General features: G+C 53.5%; 1 protein-coding gene across 1 annotated transcript in view; it reads left to right on the forward strand.

Annotated features, from left to right (window-relative positions):
- ARFGAP3 (ADP ribosylation factor GTPase activating protein 3) overlaps positions 1 to 10,970 on the forward strand; it is a 69,609-nt gene extending 58,639 nt beyond the window's left edge. The window contains exon 16 of the mRNA XM_064590521.1: positions 5,476 to 10,970. Coding sequence (XP_064446591.1) covers positions 5,476 to 5,628 — 153 coding nt within the window. The 3' untranslated portion in view covers positions 5,629 to 10,970. The remainder of the gene's footprint in view (positions 1 to 5,475) is intronic.
- Positions 10,971 to 18,819: the final 7,849 nt, after the last annotated feature.

Consider the following 18,819-nt stretch of genomic DNA (forward strand, 5'->3'; position numbering starts at 1 on the left):
GGGGCGGTGGGGGACACAGCCTGGCCCGCGGGTGTGCGCTGGCCGGGGCGGGGGGTGCGGGGAGGTGAGGGAGCGACAGGGAAGACCACACGGGAGTCCCTGCACAGTGGCGTGTCACCTGGTGAATCTCCCGGAAAACCGGCATTATCCACCAAAGCTCTGGGGAGGAAGATTGTGACAGAGGCCGAGGGTGGCCTCCCGGGCGGGATGAATGAGAACGGAGGCTGCCGGGGCGAATCCGACACCGGGAGACGACGATGGGGGTGGGGGCCTCAGGAACAGCCGGAGGCAGGCGCTCCTGCGTGGGCGGCACTTTCACCCCGAGTTTTCGCCCCCCCCGCCCCCGCAATCCCTTCACCGCACGCTGGTTCCTGGAGCCGCAAGAGCCCGCGGCCAGCAGCTCCCGCACACGCCGCCCGGCACCGCCCTCTGCGCCCGCCACGCGGGCTCCGGGCTGGCGCAGACTCCCCGCAAACGGCTCTGATTGGCTTTGCTCCATTCGGGACCCGCCCCCTGACCAATCAAGAGTGGCCTGAGGGTGGTGTCCTATAAGGACCGGGCTCCCGGAGCGGGTGGCTCAGTCAGTTCGGCGTCTGACTTGGGCTCAGGTTGGGATCTTGGGGTCCTGGGATGGAGCCTGCATAGGGCTCTGCGCTCAGCGGGGAATCTGCTCCTCCCTCTGCCTCTGCCTCTTCCTCCCCCCCCCAACCCCCACCCCGTGCTCTCTTTCTCTCTCTGTCATATAAATAAATAAAATCTCAGAAAAAGAAGAAGGGGAAGAGGAAGTGGAAGAGGAGGAAGAAAGGAAGAAGAGGGAAGAAGAATAAAGAAGAGGGAAGAGGAAGAAGAAAAGAAGAGGGAAGAAGAATAAAGAAAAAGAGGAAGGGAAGAAGAGGAAAAGGGCGCCTGTGTAGCTCAGTCGGTTAAGCCTCTGCCTTCCGCTAAGGTCATGATCCCAGGGTCCTGGGATCGAGCCCCGCATCGGGCTCCCTGCTCGGCGGGGAGCCTGCTTCTCCTTCTCCCACTCCCCCTGCTTGTGTTCCCTCTCTCGCTGTGTCTCTCTCTGTCAAATAAATAAATAAAATCTTGGGGCGCCTAGGTGGCTCAGTCATTAAGCATCTGCCTTCGGCTCAGGTCATGATCCCAGGGTCCTGGGATCGAGCCCTGCATTGGGCTCCCTGCTCCGCAGGAAGCCTGCTTCTCCCTCTAAAAAAAAAAAGAAAATAAATAAATAAATAAATAAATAAATAAATAAATAAATAAAATCTTAAAAAAAAAAAGAAGAAGAGGGAAGAAAGAGAAGAAGGAGGAGGGGGAGGACTGGGGCTCTAATGGGAACCACACAGTTGGGTAAGGGTGCTCTGGGAAGAAGGGGGGGGGTCAGGGCAGCAGAGTGGCTGGTGCCCTCCAGAGGGAGGGGGCACATTGCCTGAGCATCTACGCTGTGCAGGAACTTTGAACTCCCATAAGATATTCTCACCCTCAAGTCACAGATGAAGAAACCAAGGTTTTCGGACAGAATGGGATGGGACAGCTAGTAAATGGCAGAGCCGGATCAGAGCCCCCGTCTCTGGGTGCCAAGGCCTGGCCAACCCCGATGCACCACTGCTTCATCCTCACAAACCCTTTTTTTGCAGAGCGCATGCCTTCTTGCAAGACTGTAAGGCCCTGAAGGCGGAGAGATCACGGTGGATCTCTTCTCCCATCCCCAGAGCTAGGCATTTCTCCAAGTTGGGCAGATCCCTAGTTGTCTATCCAGGGGTCCTCCAGGGAATTCGCACTGGTAGAGAAAAGAGCAACAAACATTTTGACATAAATTCACCAATGATGGATGCAAGGTTGATAATGATGAGTTTCGGAAATCTCCCCGTGCTCTTAATAATCATTGTCCTAAAGGTTGCACGTGAGCCACAGGGACTGTCCTGGCCAGTTTACCTCAGCCGGATGCATTTGCATATTATTTGCCTGTTAGAGTTTGCATGTGTTAAATTTGCATTTTCTTTATTACTATAGTATTGCATTATATCCCTCCAACTCAGAGCTGGAGTCCACAGCTCAAAGTGTCTCCCTCAGGCATAAATGTGGGGGTGCAATGAGACATATGAATTCTAGAACTCCTAATGAGTGAACATGAACACGGTAGCAGGAGAAGGATGCGAATGCAGGCAAAATTGATTAATTTTGATGCCAAAGGCAGAGGAGATGTCCAAACTATAGAGACCCCATGCAACGCCCCTTTCCTTCTAGCAAGAAAAGAGAAACCAATCTGAGAGGGTAGGAAAACTCTGGGGCTCAATTGTGACCCCACCCAAATTCGGAAGTTGAACTCCTAACCCCTGGTAGCTCCGAGCATGCTTGTATTTGGATAGAGGGTCTTCAGAGAGGCAATAGACTCAAACCAAGGTCGCTGGGGTGTGCCTAATCCAGAGGAGGTTAGGACACGGACACACCCAAAGGTCAAGGAGAAGACAGCTGTCAACAAGCCAAGGAGAGAGAAGGCCTCAGAAGAAGCCAACCTTGGTCTTGGACTTCTGGCCTCCAAAACTGGGGGAGCATAAATTTCTGTTGCTTCAGTGCCCAGCCCATGGTATTTTGTCACGGTGGTCCCAGGACACGAGTACACTGCCCAAGATGGGCTGCCAGAAATCACGTTCAGAAAGCATGACATGCTGCAGGCAGAATTCCTTAACCCAAAGACATGGTTGGAGGTCACAGAGTGTCAGCTACGCCCTGCGTGGAAAGGCAAGGAAGACCACAGGAGGGACTAGTAGACATTTTTGTCTTTTGGGTGAAACCACTGGCGTCTCAGCTCTTGGCCTCTGACAGTTTGTGGATGAGTGCGAAGTGCTTGCTGGCTTCCGTGTGTCACTGAGAACCCAGGCTCCGGAGAAGAGATGGTGTGTGTGTGTGTGTGTGCGCGCACGCATGTGTATTTTAACCACCCCCTTTGTTTCAACAACGGACAAGCCACATTTTTTTTTTTTTAAGATTTTATTTATTTATTTGAGACAGAGAGCATGAGAGGGAAGAGGGTCAGAGGGAGAAGCAGACTCCCCGCCGAGCAGGGAGCCCGATGCGGGACTCGATCCCGGGACCCCAGGATCATGACCTGAGCCGAAGGCAGTCGCTCAACCAACTGAGCTACCCAGGCACCCAGGTTTACTTTTGATACACGATTCATTCATTATAGTCTGTGTGCTATTTAAGTGGATTTACAGATTGCATTACCTAGGGTTTTTTTTGTTGTTTTTTTAAAGATTTTATTTATTTATTTGAGAGAGAGAGAATGAGAGCGAGCATGAGAGGGGGGAGGGTCAGAGGGAGAAGCAGACTCCCTGCTGAGCAGGGAGCCCGACGCGGGACTCGATCCCGGGACTCCAGGATCATGACCTGAGCCGAAGGCAGTCGCCCAACCAACTGAGCCACCCAGGCGCCCTGACCTCAGTCTTGAGGGAGCACCAAATACAATTGGAATGAGAGGTTGTGCACGAAGGTCTTTCCATTTTCCCGTTACTCACAGAGACCTGTGGGGGCTCCGCAGAGCCCTCCTTGCCTGGCTTTGGTGGGGAGGGAGATGGGGAAAGATAAGAAGCAAGCCAAATTGCAGCCGGCAACGATGTGTCTTTTTAGCATGCTGAAATGCCCCCCCTTGCAGGACGGGGTTTCCACATGCACGTGGAAGCCTTGCGTGGGAACTCTGGAAACACCGAATGTGATCCTTTTTTTTTTTCCTTCCTGACACTGTTAATTCCAGTAAAAGCCATTTCCCTGATTTCAAATGATTCACAAGCATGACATTTCTTAGAAGTATCTTGTTTTGCCTGAAGGTGTTCCGTGGCCAAATATCACGGTTTTCATGGAGACAAGCTGTGGGAACTTCTAGAAGATAGAAGGGTGGTGCAAACAGCTCAGTTGCTGACAGTTTCGCTCTTTCCCAACCTGCTCCAGTAAAACCAAAATAATAGTAATTTTAGCAAGCATTTAGCAAAGACGCCCTTCCTGCGTGTCACGCACGGTTTGGAAGCATCTCACATTTCCACACTCATATAATCCGTGAATGAGTGTTGGAGGCAGGTACTTCCACCCAGATTCCCAGATGGGGCGAAGCTGTTTTCCAAATTATTGCTGTGACTCAAGGAAGGTGTTGAACTGAAGAATTCCATGACTACGGACATAAGCATAGGATGAATTTTCACAAACGATGCCCTCTATGAGCAGCACCAGGAGCCCCCCTGAGATCCCCCCCCGCCAGTCACCCTCCCCATGGGGTCTTCTCGAACCCCATCAGCATTGTCTGCTTTGCACTTTCTGTGTGCCTGGCTTTACTCACTCACTCTGATGCCGGCGAACTCTGTCCTTGCTGGTGCTGGGTCACTGTGACTTCCCAGTGTTGTCTGTGGTTCCAAGGTGTGAATACACCGCATTCTCTCGTGGTAGAGACCCATTCTCTCGTTGATAGACTTTTTTTTTTTTTTAAAGATTTTATTTATTTATTTGCGAGAGAATGAGTGACAGAGAGCACGAGAGGGAAGAGGGCAGAGGGAGAAGCAGACTCCCTGCCGAGCAGGGAGCCCGATGCGGGACTCGATCCCGGGACTCCAGGATCATGACCTGAGCCGAAGGCAGTCGCTTAACCAACTGAGCCACCCAGGCGCCCATCGTTGATAGACTTTTGGGTGCTTCTGATTTGGGGTTATTATGAATGAAGCGGCCATGAACTATGGTCCCAGATCTGGGGGGAACATGGGTGTGATTTCTGTTGCACGTACCCGGGGGTGGGATGCGCTAGGTCAGCGGGCGCGTGTCTTTGGTGGATGTTGCCAAAATGTGTTCCAAAGCGGCCAATGCACACTCACGGGTGGTGCATGGGGGCTGTCTCTTCCTCGGAACTCTGCTGGGGGGTGTGCGGTGCGATGACCTACCCATGTGCTTTTAATTCTCACTTCCTTGCTGACTAACACATTTGTGCATCTCTGAGCTGTTTACTGGCCACATCCGGATCCCCTTCTGTGAGGTCATTGGTTCATCCCCGCCCACCCCCACCCCTGCTTCATCACATTGCTTTGTAGGACTTCCCTATAGATTTGGGATGCAGACCTTTGCCATACATTTCTGCTGCAGACGTCCTTTCTCCCTCTGTGGGTGACCTTTTTCTCTCTCTTCTCGAACAGAATTTCTTAAATTTAACGCAGCCCAATTTATCAATCATTTCCTTTGCATGAATGCTTTTTGTGTCCTTTTAAGATGTCTTTGTATAACCCAAGATGAAGATATTCACTTACGTTTTCTTCTAGAAGGTTAATTGTTTTACGTTTCTTGTTTGGTTCTCAATCCACTGGGAAGTAGTTTTTACATATGGTGTGGGGCATGGTGTTGAAATTCACTTATGTCCCTATGGCTATCCCACTGAGTCAACACCATTTATTTATTTATTATTATTTTTTCTTCTTCTGTGTTTTGTTTTTTTTTTTACAGGGAGAGAGAGAGAGACAGCGAGAGCAGGAACACAAGCAGGGGGAGTGGGAGAGGGAGAAGCAGGCTTCCCGCCGAGCAGGGAGCCCGATGCGGGGCTCGATCCCAGGACCCCGGGATCAGGACCTGAGCCGAAGGCAGACGCTTAACGACTGAGCCACCCAGGCGTCACGAGTCAACATCATTTATTAAAGGTGTGTGTTCCTGTCGCTATTATTAGTTTTTGAACTCTTACATTTTCTTACTCTTATCTCAACGCTTGTGTCTTCTTAAAAATTTACTTAAAACTGAAGGTGCCCAGTGACAAGCAGGGGCTGGGCAGCTGGTACCACAGAGACCAGCCCCCTTCGCTGAGCCCGCTCTGTGTGGCTGGTACTGCCCGGGACCATACAGCCGCCTCCTGGGTAACAGCTCACCCTGCCCGCTGCCCGCTGCATCCCCATTCTGCAGGGGAGAAGACTGAGGCTTAGGAGCCAGGGGACGTGCCCAAGGCACACAGCTTGTGCCCAGCAGCTCCAAGGTGGTCGTGAAGGAGAATGGTGGTGATGAGCCTGAGCACCTGGGGTGAGGTTCCAGTTCTCAGAGCACTGTGCATCGAGAAAGGGGCTGGTGACCCAGGACACTGGCCCTGGCTGGCCCTGGCTAAGAGAATGGGAGCTCAGAGCCCACGGCGGGGAGGCAGAGCCAGCAGAACAGGGCACATACCCCCGGGGGTTGAAGCGGAGACATTCCTGGGGTTTCCTGGAGGAGGCGTGGACAGGGCTTGTGGGAGGAGTCTTCCTGGGATGTGATCCCCAACACATGGAAGGCACGTCGGAAATGACAGGAGTCTGCCTCTTTGGTTTCTTCCTCTCACTTGGAAAAACCCCACCTCAGGCCAGGAAAGCCCAGCCATGGGTCACAGAGACATAATTGGTATTTAATCCATTCGGAGAGGGGCGGAGCAGCGAGGGAATCTGCCGGATCTGGAGCCAGATGCCCAGATAATTTGGTTAGGGCCAAAGCCGTGCAGACAGAGAGCCCGACGGGTCCTGGGAGGGCCGATGGAGGGAGGCTGTGGGCTGCAGAGCCACAAGCCCTCGTGGCTGGCGGGCTGGCCCCGTCCACCCCCATGGTGCCTCCCTGGACAGGCCCCCAGGTAGCCAGCTCTGCACCCTGAGTCCGGGAGGGAAGGATGAGCATTCTTCCTAGTTTCTTCATGAGGAGATGGAGGCTCTGAGCAGCCCGTAGTCTCCTGGAGGATGAAGAGCGGAGTGGTACTACGCTGCGGCATGTCCAAGGCGGGGAAGACGATGGGGTGGGTGGTGGGGAGTCCGCACTGGCCTCCAGCCCCTTGTCCTGTCCTCCTTCTCTGGCCTAGTGGGACCGGAGGGCCCTGGCATTTCTGCCCGTCTTCTTTCCCACTGCCCCCCGAAGGAGACCCAGGGACAGATTCAAGTCCAGGGAGTCGGCCTCTCAAAGCTGCCTGAGGGAGTATATGGGGGGCACCTGTCACCCCCCTCCCACGTATGTCCATGACTCAGGGGACAACTTCAAGTCCTCCCTTGGTTCCGGAATGATTGATGCACCCTTGGCTGTGCTGTCCTTTGTCCTGCTTTTCTGAGGAACAATGTTTTAAGTTGATTAGGGGACATTCCTATCTCCTGATTGTTTTGTTTTGTTTCGAATAGAAGGTCAAAGCAGCTTGGACTGAGGCAGTCGGGGAGAGAGTCGGACACGCCCCAGGGGCCGCTTCATCCTGCCCTTTGGTGGGAGCAATAGCCCTGCTGAGGCCTCCCATGGACACTGATGGGGCCCCCAGACAGCAGGAATGGGGCAGTTGGTGGGTGTGGCTGGCAGGCCCCCCACTCTCCACTCGCTCTGGCCTTGCCCTTTGTTTTGGGGGTTGGGGGGCTCTACTTCATGGGAGGAATTTCTTTTTTTAAAGATTTTATTTATTTATTTGAGAGAGAGAATGAGATAGAGAGAGAGAGCATGAGGGGGGAGGGTCAGAGGGAGAAGCAGACTCCCCGCCGAGCAGGGAGCCCGATGCGGGACTCGATCCAGGGACTCCAGGATCATGACCCGAGCCGAAGGCAGTTGCTTAACCAACTGAGCCACCCAGGCGCCCCCACGGGAGGAATTTCTTAAAGTAAAATGTTGGCCATTGGGGGGTTGGCCTCGCTCCTTCCTGCTGGGTCTGGGCCCAGCTGCACAAACCCAGAAGAGCCTGGCCCTCGGCTTTCTCACTAAGCCCTGGGGTCCTGGGGACCCTCACTGGCTGCAGCCTGGGTCTCTGTCCGTCATCTGCAAAACAGAGACCGCTATTCAGTCCCGCCTTCGAGGCTGCGGCAAGAGGCAAAGCGAGCTGGCTGTCAGGCTCCCTCCCCGTGTGTGCTCATGGTTTCCCCTCCTGGAGACTCTCTGTTTGATGAACAGATGCCCAGAAGGCCTTGGAGCCAAGCCAGCCTCCTGTGGATGCTCTGTGGCCAAGAGCCATAGATGAATGGCAGGAACTCCGGCCGGGGGAGAGCAGAACTCACGAGATCACAGTTCACAGGGATGATGCACTGGTTCTCTGGGCGCCAGGCTGAGGTCCCCGGCCGGCTGCAGGCTTTCCCCCGCCGGCCCAGCAGAGGCCCGGCTGGGTCTGTGTCCAGCCCTCGGCAGAGGCAGCCGGGCACCTGGAGAGACCCCCCAGCATGACAGGACATGCTGGGGACACTGTTGTCCCAAAGAGAGAGGACGGGCTGGGTGGTGCACGGACGGGCAGGAACGGGGGTCCCCAGGACGCTCATTGCTCTCGGCCTCATACCAGCCTCCACTTGGGGGACCCCAAGACCACGACTGTGTGGACATGCGCTATCCCCCGACACAGCTCCTGAGCTTCACAAGGAGCTCCCACTCAATCCTGAGAGCAGCCCTAGGAGGCACCCAGTAAGGAACCAGGGGAACAATATGAGCTTTGCCAGGTACCCCGTTCCTGGCCCAAGCCAGCAGCTTCCCGCACACCCAGAACATGCTGTGGGGCAGCCACCAAGCTGCTTTCTGCTTCGAGAGGTGAAGTGATAGCCGAGGGCAGCAGAGGAGGGTGGGGCCCCTTGGGAAGAACCAGCGAACATTCCTCTCTCTGCGCCCCACCCCAGCTGACCTGAGACCTGCAGGCTGGAAGGAGCCACTTTATTTATTTATTTATTTTTAAAATATTTTACTTATTTATTTGACAGAGAGAGAGACACACACAGCGAGAGAGGGAACACAAGCCAGGGGAGTGGGAGAGGGAGAAGCAGGCTTCCTGCTGAGCAGGGAGCCTGATGCGGGGCTTGCTTGACGTAGGGCTCGATCCCAAAGGCAGACACTTAAGGACTAAGCCACCCAGGCGCCCCTGGAAGGAGGCACTTTAAACTCCATGGGAAGACTCAGGGTCAGAGTCAGCGCTCCCCACCCCTCCCGCCTCCCCCCCACCAAAGAATTCAATTGTCTGGGGCGGTTGGCACCCCACAGCTGCCCTGGCTTGTTCTCCCCACAGCCTTTCCAACAGGCAGGGCAAGGAGCCAAATTCCATCTTCAAGAGGAGAAAGCTCAGGTCCAGAGAGGGCAGTGGGCTTGGCCAGGACCACACAGCGTCAGCGACAGGACTTGGACCCAAGCCTCCTGAGGTTGAGGAGAGAGTGGGCCCAGCCAGTCCGGGGACTGGGCACTGATGCAGGGGTCCCCCTCCCTGGCCCAGGGCACTGTAAGAGCCAGCCACTGGGCCCACGAGGCTGGGGAGGGTGTGTGGGCAGCTCTTAGGGTAGCCCCAGAGTGGTCCCTGCAAGTCCCTGCCCCTGCGTGCTGCCAGTCTCTGAAGCCAGGGGAGCTGGCTGTGACCGAGGGAGCTGCATGGGGGTGCAGGGGCCACGGGAGCCCAGAGCAGGGGTCCGACCTTCACAGCTTTGTGAAAACACATCTAGGTTTAGATTATTTTTAGTTACTCTGCTCAGTATATGTTGTGAATCCTCTATTTGTAGATTCATGACTTGCACCATTTCTGGAAAATTCTCAGCCATAATCTCCTCATCTGCCACCTGTCCTCTGAGCTTGCCTTCTGGGACTCCTTCTTATTCTGTGCGGTATTCCTTAGCCTCCTTCACACGTTGATCTTCTTGCCTCTCTGAGCTGCTTAATGAGTGGTGTTTCTTCATCCCTGTCTCCCAGCTGGTTCTTCATCCCATCCCAGCGGTGGATGAAGCCCCTTTCTGCTGAGAATTTAATTTTTAAGATTGTTTTTAATATCTTCATGTTCCATTTGGTTTAATTTTAAATCACCCTGACCACTGCTGATGGTCTCTTGTCCCTGATCACTATTTAATTTCATCTTTTATATTTTTAAATATTTGGAACTTGGTTGTTTTATGTTCTGTATCTGATGTCCGCTCTCTGTAGTCCTCGGTGGGGGCAGGGAGTTATGTCTATATTTCCAGCATGTTTTACTTCAGCTGACTCTCATTCATAATGGCTTATTGCCATGTGCACGTGTGTGTGTGTTTTGTAAACTCATATGTTGTTTAACTTAACCTGGAAACTCAGAGGGCCCAAACCAGGGATGCCTTTCCCCTATGAGGCTTTGCACTTGCTTCTGCCAGGAGCCAGGATCCTGGGTCATTACTAACCTGGGACTGTTAGGAGTTAGTTGGACAGTTAAGTGGTCAGGGTCAGGGTCAGGGTCCTCAACAAGAAAAGATGGAATCAGGACAGCTAAGATAAAACAGCGCTGACATCCTGTTCTGCAGCTTAGACAGGACCCACACTGACATTCTGCTTTGCAGCCTTTGCAGAAATGACTTCTGCAAAAACATCCTAAAATAAAATAATTAACCACAAGGCCTTTGTCAATATCACAGGCAAGGGGCAGTTAGGACCTAAGTCCCCAGATGTCGGCCACAAAAGACCATCAGCGCATAGACATGAACCTAATAGGTAGACAGATACGTGACCAAAGCCCTGATTGGCACGACTCAGCACAGCCTGGTTGCTTAAGATAGCTTTGCAAAAGAGCTCATAAAATCCCCTAAACTTAGAAACTCTGGGGGCAACCATCTTGGGCCCCCCTCCCTCTCCAGGAGTTTTATACTATTGCTCAATGAACTTTGCCTTGCTGCCCACCACTCTTCATCCAGTCTACCTCTTCATTCTTCGAAGTGGCGTTGACCAACGACCATGGGCACTAAAGGCAGAGAAGTCCTGCAACAGGACCCCGGTGCCTTTCGAGGATCCTAGCTTCCTGTGGGGGGAACGGGTTTCCTTGCCCCTTGCACGCCACGTGGCCCAAGGCTGCTTCTCCAGGGTGTTCTCAGGTCCCCTGCACTCTCACTCTCCACCGCACTCCTGCTATGTGGCTGGTTCCGGCCTTGGCTCTTCTCCTGATTTGAGAATTCCAACTGGCAGGTGCTTCCCACACACTCCTTGCTCTTTCCCACCTCTGGGCTTTTGCTCAGGCTGTTCTTTCTGCCTGGAACATATTTTCTTTTTTTTTTTTTATAAAGATTTTATTTATTTATTTGAAAGAGAGAGAGCGAACTTGCAGGGGAGGAGCAGAGGGAGAAGGACAAGCAGATTCCATGCTCTGTGCAGAGCCCGATGCAGAACTCGATCCCACGACCCTGAGATCATGACCTGAGCTGAAATCAAGAGTCTGACGCTTAACCGACTAAGCTACCCAGGCACCCCCTGGAACACATTTTCCAGCTGCTTTTCCTCTTCTTTCTCATCAGAAAGCTTTCCCCAACATGCCTTGCTGGGACAGACACCTCCTCTGGTCTTCTGTGGCCCCCTGGACACGCCCCCCCTACCCCTGTCCACTGATTTGCCTGTGCCCCTCCCTAAACAGTGAGCCTCAGGCAGCGCAGAGCCCACTTGGAGGGTGCTCAGCGAGGGTTTGCTGAATGAGTGCATGAGTTGGCCTATGTTAGTACCCCGAGCTGCTGCTGACTGAATGCCTGAGTGTTCAGTCACACTGAGGGAGCCCCGAAGTCCGTAGTCAATGCCCGGGAGGGGGTGGGTGGGGGCGTGTCACAGCCCACATGGTGGGAGGCCTGGCTCCGTCCAGTAGTAGGTGCTCCTGCTTGGAACTCATGCACTCCCATCAGGTGACCATGCCCTGGGAGCATGGCTCCCACATGTGTCCATCCCAGGAGGCCTGAGGCCCAAGCTAAGGCTTCACGCCCCCCTTCCCTCTGATCTCTGGGGACCAGAGGAGGCACCTGGGGATCTTCAGCATCTGGCCCAAACAGCAAAAGGCCTCAGCCTGCTCATACCTGGAGACAGACTAGGGGCCAGAGTAAGTCTCTGGGGCTCCCTCCTCCAGAGCCTACCGTCTGACCCTTTCCCTCACTCACTCTTCTGTCACACTCTCCGGTCCCCTGTGCCTCTCCTGGCTTCCCTGTGCTCTCCAGACCGGGCCAGCCCCCCACCCCCACCCCCGCCCCGGCCTCCGGGGATGCTCCCAGGCCCCAGCCTGCTAGGCCTGAGGGATGAGCATGGATGCAAGTGCTGTCCTCTTGGTTCAGCTGAGACCAGCTGGAATCTCCCCCAAAGCAAATTTCCTAGGAAACTGGGGGCAAACAAAGGCCAAACAACGGAAAGAACAGAGGTCCCAAGAGGGGGAGGCCAAGCAGGTCCCCCGCCAGGGCGTCCCCAGGGCTGAGCCTGAGCCCGACTCCAAATGCCTGGCCCCCTCCCACCAGCAGGGGCCTCCTGCCCAGGCTCTAGGGAGTATCTCAGTTGGGGCCCCAGAGGCCCTCTCTGTTCCCCTGGGGATCCTGGCAGGGGAGGTGAGGAGAGTAGGGTCAGCAGGGCAGGGATGAACCCCCCCGGAAGAATAAAATGTCCTCTGAGAGGTCAGCAGGGAGGCCCAGGACAGAGGGCACTCTGACCCCCACCCAGTCTGAGGGTCCCCCTGCCTCAGACCCTCACAGTTGTTCAATCTCCTGCCACACTCCTGGGCCTGCGGGGTCCTCCCAAGGGGAGAGGGTGTTCCGAGCAGCCCCCGAGAGTGTCCAGACCATGGGTGCGCTGGCCCGGAGGTGCAAACGGCCTCAGGGCCCCCCAAAGCACCCCGGGCCTGCGGGAACCTCTGGCCTCACCGCAGCGGAAGGCCAGTCAGAGCCCAGACCCGGGGCTTGGCACAGTGGAGCTGCGGACAAGATGTCAATGTTCGCCAGGGGCCGAGAAGGTCACAGGCGGAACCCAGAAGCCTTGGGCAGGGTCTTTCTGACTACACAGAAGGAGCTGGACCCCTGGTGAGAGAAAAGCCCCAGGAGCTCTCTTTTCTCCTGCCTGGGGGGCGTTTGAGACCCCACGCTTGGGGTGTTTCTGCCTCCCCGGCGATTTGGTTTCGAAGGCGTTCAGAACATGCCACCCCCAGCCATGGCCTAGCGATTCTGCTGAGCTGCGGGGGCAGCCAGGGCGCAGGGGTGCGGGAGACCTGGCTCCGGGGCCCCAGATCAGGTGCGGCGGACGCCGGGAAGACAGCGCACTGACACCTCAAACACTGTCCCCCGAGAACTGAAAAGTCGTCCAGGTTCATATAGGGCAAGTGTGGGACAAAGGTCGGTGGGCACGTGCGGGTGGGCCGTCCGGGTCAGGTCGGTCATTGTCATGGGCTCAGTCACCTGGGGGCCTTGCTGGCTCCGGGGGGAGGGGGGAAGCCCTATGGCTTGAGGGGGTGGTTTCCGTCCTGTCACCGGCTGCTTTGCCCGCCGGTCTTCTGCTTGAGTTAAGAGATACTCTGGAAAGAAGAACTTCATCAATTAGAAAGTTCAAGGTCAGAATGGTGGCAGCTGAAGAGATCACTCTTTCAAAGGCCCTCGAGAAGCAGGGACGCAGCAAGGGCTCTCTGCCCTCCCCCTTTCTACCTAAAAGCCTGTCATCACATTTCCCGAGGGAAAGGTGCCCTCCTTGCACCAAGAAGAGAACATTCTTATCACCAGAGCCCAGGGGTAGATGCCAAATCGGGTGTGTACAAACAAACCTGCTAAAACAAGCCTCCAGTTTCTCTGGAAGCTTGCTGGTAACTGCCCCACAATCTACTGGCCCAGCCAAGCCCCTCGGTCTGGTCACATCCCTACAAGGTGTCGTTCTTTGTTTTGGAAAGCATATAAGCTTTGGGGCCTAAGGGCCTCTTAGATCCTTCTTTTGTCTTCTGAAGACTCCTGTGTACACGTAGAAACATTGTAGAAACTGTACGCTTCTCTCCTGCTAATCTGTCTCTTGTCGGCTAAATCTCAGGCCAGCCGCAGAACCTGAGGGGAGCAGGAAGTTTTCCCTCCCCTGCCGTTTGGAATCTCCCATAGATGCTACCAGCCAATGAATCCCATTTGTGTCTAAGTGAATGAGATGGGTTGCTGACTCAAGGCCTCCCAACCCTAAAACAAAACGAGCGAAAACAAAAGCCTTGCTGGGACTACATCAGAATAAAAACTTCTGCCCAGTGAAGGAATCAATCAACAAAACTAAGGGCAACCTATTGGATGGGAGAAGATATTTGCAGATGACATATCTGATAAAGGGTTAGTATGCACAGTATATAAAGAACTGATACAACTCAACATCCAAAACGCAAATAATCCAATTTAAAATGGGCAGAAGGGGCGCCTGGGTGGCTCAGTTGGTTGGGCGACTGCCTTCGGCTCGGGTAATGGTCCTGGAGTCCCGGGATCGAGTCCCGCATCGGGCTCCCTGCTCGGCAGGGGGGTCTGCTTCTCCCTCTGATCCTCTTCCCTCTCGTGCTCTCTGTCTCTCATTCTCTCTCTCTCAAATAAATAAATAAAATCTTTAAAAAAAAAAGAAAAAAAATAAAATGGGCAGAAGGTATGAAGAGACATTTCTCCAAAGAACACATCCAGATGGCCAACAGACACATGAGAAGATGCTCCACATCACTCATCATTGGGAAATACAAATCAAAACTACAATGAGGGCACCTGGGTGGCTCAGTCATTAAGCGTCTGCCTTCGGCTCAGGTCATGATCCCAGGGTCCTGGGATTGAGCCCCGCATCAGGCTCCCTGCTCTGCGGGAAGCCTGCTTCTCCTCCTACTCCCCCTGCTTGTGTTCCCTCTCTCACTGTGTCTCTCTCTGTCAAATGAATAAATAAAATCTTTAAAAAAAAAAAAACTACAATGAGATATCACCTCACACCTGTCACAATGGCTAAAATAAAAAACACAAGAAACAAGAGGTCGGCGAGGATATAGAGAAAAAGGAACCCTCGTGCACTGTGGGTGGGAATGCAAACTGGGGCAGCCACTGTGGAAAACAGTATGGAATTTCCTTTAAAAATTAAAAATAGAACTACCCTATGACCCAGCAATTGCACTACTGGGTATTTACCCAAAGAATACAAAAACACCAATTCACCCCCCACCCCATGTTTATTGCAGCATTATTTACAATAGCCAAGATATGGAAGCAGCTCAAGTGTCCGTTGATAGATGAAGGGATAAAGAAGACGTGGTGTATACACAGAATGGAATATTACTCAGCCATAAAAAAGAATTAACTCTTGCCATTTGCAGCAACATGGATGGAGCTAGAGAGTATTTTGCTGAGTGAAATAAGCCAGTCAGAGAAAGACAAATACCATATAATTTCATTTATATGTGGAATTTAAGAAACAAAACAAATGAGCAAAGGGAAAGAGAGAGAGAGAGAGAGAGACAAACCCAGAAACAGACTCTTAGCTATAGAGAACACACTGCTGGTCACCAGAGGGCAGGTTGGGGAGGGGGGAAACGGGTGATGGGGATGAAGAGTACACTTATCATGATGAGCACTGCATAATGTATAGAATTGTTGAATCGCTAAAAAAAGAAAAACTACAACAAAATCGTCCTCCTTGCCCTCTGGCTCCTGACTATCCCTTGCCTCCCTTCTGCATTCGAACTTCCCACGAGAGGGGCGTACACTTGCCGTCTCCCCCGAGTCCCTCTGGCCTCTCCTCCCCGAGTCCCACATCGCGGGACCGTCCTCCTGGCCCCCTGCAGGGCCTGGTGCTGCGACACTCTCCCTCCCCAAGGCCTCTCCCCGGGCCCCGCGCCAGTCACCCGAGGGCATTCTGCCCCCTGCTCTGGGCCACACACATTCTGCGACTCTTTTTTTTTTTTTTTAATTTTTTAAAAGATTTTATTTATTTGACAGAGAGAACACAAGCAGAGGGAGACAGGGAGAAGCAGGCTCCCTGCTGAGCAAGGAGCCTGATGTGGGACTCGATCCCAGGACCCTGGGATCATGACCCAGGCCGAAGGCAGCCGCTTAACTGACTGAGCCACCCAGGCGTCCCACATTCTGTGACTCTTGCTGGGCTCTGGGGCTCTTCCTGGGCCTTTCATTTCTTCTGGTCACTATCACCACTCCCGGGACAATCACAGCCATCAAATCCCTGTCACCAGCCCAGCTGGCTCTGCTGACCTCCCGTTCACAGGTGCCCCGCGGACGTCCCTCAGAGGAGTCACACCTCAGACGCGACACGTCAGAACTGAACTCACGGTCCTTCCGGGAGCAGCCCCTCCTGCGTCTGTGTCCTTATGGGCTGTCCCCTCTGCCAGGCACTCCCTCGCCACACAGAGCTGCTATGGACGAAAGGCCTTTCATGCTGCAGGACTCAGCTCTAGAGCAGAGATGGTCAGTGTCCCCTGGAGGTGATGACATCGGTCATCTCTGGCGACGCCTCCCTCCAGGCTGGAAGAGCCAGGTGCCAGGAGGGGGGCTGCCGGCAGCCCTGCAGGCCAGTGTCTTCATCTGGACAAGGGGGACCGTAACCTCCAACTCACCTGCTTCCCCGGGCTGACCTGAAGGCTGCCATGTCAAGTGGGGAGCGTGGTTAGGGTTCTCTTTCTTAGACACGAGCAAGGGGCTTGAAATTAAACCACTTATAGGGAGAAAGGCACTTTGAGCTGACTTTTGGGGGGAACCTCACTTCATTCATTCATTCATTCATTCAACATTGCTGGGCTTGAATCAAACCCAGGCCCTCCCTCCAGAAGCCCTTGGGCAGTGGGGCTGAGAGAGGAGAAAGCCGACCGTGTCTCTGCTGGGTCACCAGGGCCCGGATGGGGGCAGGGAGAGGTGAGGCAGGGCAGAGAGCCAAGCTCCTGGGCCCCCAGAAGGATGTGGAGGCTGACCCGCTGCTGTCCCCATGTTGGGAGGAGAGCTGGAACACAAACCCAATTTCCTCTAAGACCTGCCAAGAATGGCTGGGCGCCTCCCCAGAACAGTCCGCAACTGCCATTCATCTCCCGGGGCCAGGAGCCTACAGGACCTTGTGGGATTTCGTTTCTCAGAGTGGGGCTCCTGGACCAGCAGCAGCCCCTGGGAACTGGTGAGAATGCAAGATTTTATTTATTTATTTGAGAGAGAGAATGAGAGAGAGAGAGCACATGAGAGGGGGGAGGGTCAGAGGGAGAAGCAGGCTCCCCGCCGAGCAGGGAGCCCAATGCGGACTCGATCCCAGGACTCCAGGATCATGACCTGAGCTGAAGGCAGTCGCTTAAACAACTGAGCCACCCAGGTGCCCCAGTAAATAAAATCTTAAAAAACAAAAAAAGAAAGAACCATTTCCACTTTCTTCCGAAGTTCAACCAAAGTGACACAAAAGCCATAGCTCCTCAGGGACAGAACTCCCAGGAAAGAAGGGGGTGGTGACACTTGGGAAGCCGAAAGGCAGAGAATGAGACTAACTCCTCTAACAGACCCCCAAAAAGAGGAACGCCAAGCTGATGTGGGCCAAGTCCAGGGGCTGCAGAATCCCGCTAGACTCGGCTCAGAAAACAGGGGTGCTTGAAAAGGGGGTAGATGCGGATTTCTGCTTCTAGTTCTGTTGGAGAAGTTTGCAACAGACTGATGATGCCGCCGAGATCTGGAATCTGGGAAAGCCAGGCACAGTGCACAGCCAGCCCCAACCACAACACTGAAAACATTCTGAAGGCTTTCAAAGCTACCAAAGGAACCACAGCTGAGGGGATCCAATTCTGGAGAAGGGGAACGACCTTCTAGAGCAAATGTTCTCTCTGGCCATCTGTTCACTTGGGAGTGGGGCAGGAAGCTGGGTAAACGGCCTGGGCAGAGGGCTGCACAGAAGTCAGCTTTTGACCATCTTGTGAACCTTGACAGCAAAATTTAGAGCCTCGAGAGCCAGGATCCCAGAGAGAAGGGAAGGGCAGAGAATGGAGCCCCACGTCCTCCCTGTTTCCCCCAGAGAGCTGTAGATTTCTGAAGGCATACAGGACAGTAGGTGAAGAAGGCAAGCAGAAGCCTCTGACCATCAGAGCGGAGGTGGGGTGGGTGCGGGGAGGGAAGCCGGGTCTCCACACTGGGGAACAGAGGAGCTCAGCCCTTTGCCAGAGCAAGGACACTTGCCACTCCTGCCCACAGGAGCTGGCCTAGGTCCTGGGCCGTTCTCATTCCTTTCCTCTCTGAACGACGGTTTTCCGTTGCAGTGATCTTGTTCACTTCATACTCTCATGCCCCGGAAGTTCTGAAGTCAGATGCTTGTCTCTTAGCCTTCGGACTAATTACTCCCATGACAGGTGGAGTAGAAAAATAAGAAATAAAAATAACGAATAACCATTTGGAAGACAGAAATGACATAACCAAGAAGGCGATTTTAATAGAGATTATTGAGGGGTCCCTGGCTGGCTCAGTCAGAGGAGTACATGACTCTTGGTCTCGGGGTGTTGAGTTCATACCCCACATTGGGTGTAGAGATTACTTAACTAAATAAATAAACTTATTGAATTCTATACTCTGAAAACAGAACACACCTTTCTTGCAGTCACCAGTGGGACATTCGCAAAAATCTACTATACATACTAGCAGATGACAAAGGAAGACTTGACAAATGCCCTCAAGGATATGTAGGACAGATGATATTTCTCTGAGCGTGATGTGGAAAGACGCAATAATACAGTTATTAGTCTGCTAGGGTCACCATGCAAAGCACCACAGACTGGGGGGGCTTAACCAACAGAAATTTATTTTCTCACAATCCTGGAGGCCAGAAGTCCAAGATCAAGGTGTTGGCAGGATTGGTTTCTTCTGAGGCCTCTCTCCTTGGCTTGTGGATGGTCATTCTCTCCCTGTGTCCCCACATGATCATCCCTCTATGTCTGTCTTAATCTCTTTATACAAGGACACCAGTCCTGTTGGATTAGGGCCCACCCACATGACCTCTTTTATCTTACCTCGATAAAGGGCCTGCCTCCAAATACAGTCACATTCTGAGCTACTGGGGGTTAAGACCTCAACACATGAATTTTGCAGGGGGACACAATTCAGCCTGTACCGTAAAATAAACAACCCTGCCTCCTGGCAAAGGTCCTACATCCAGAAA

This window comes from Mirounga angustirostris, unplaced genomic scaffold, assembly GCF_029215605.1.
Source record: "Mirounga angustirostris isolate CCGP_5_RB_7025 unplaced genomic scaffold, mMirAng1.0.hap1 SCAF_5, whole genome shotgun sequence".
Taxonomy (NCBI): Eukaryota; Metazoa; Chordata; class Mammalia; order Carnivora; family Phocidae; genus Mirounga; species Mirounga angustirostris.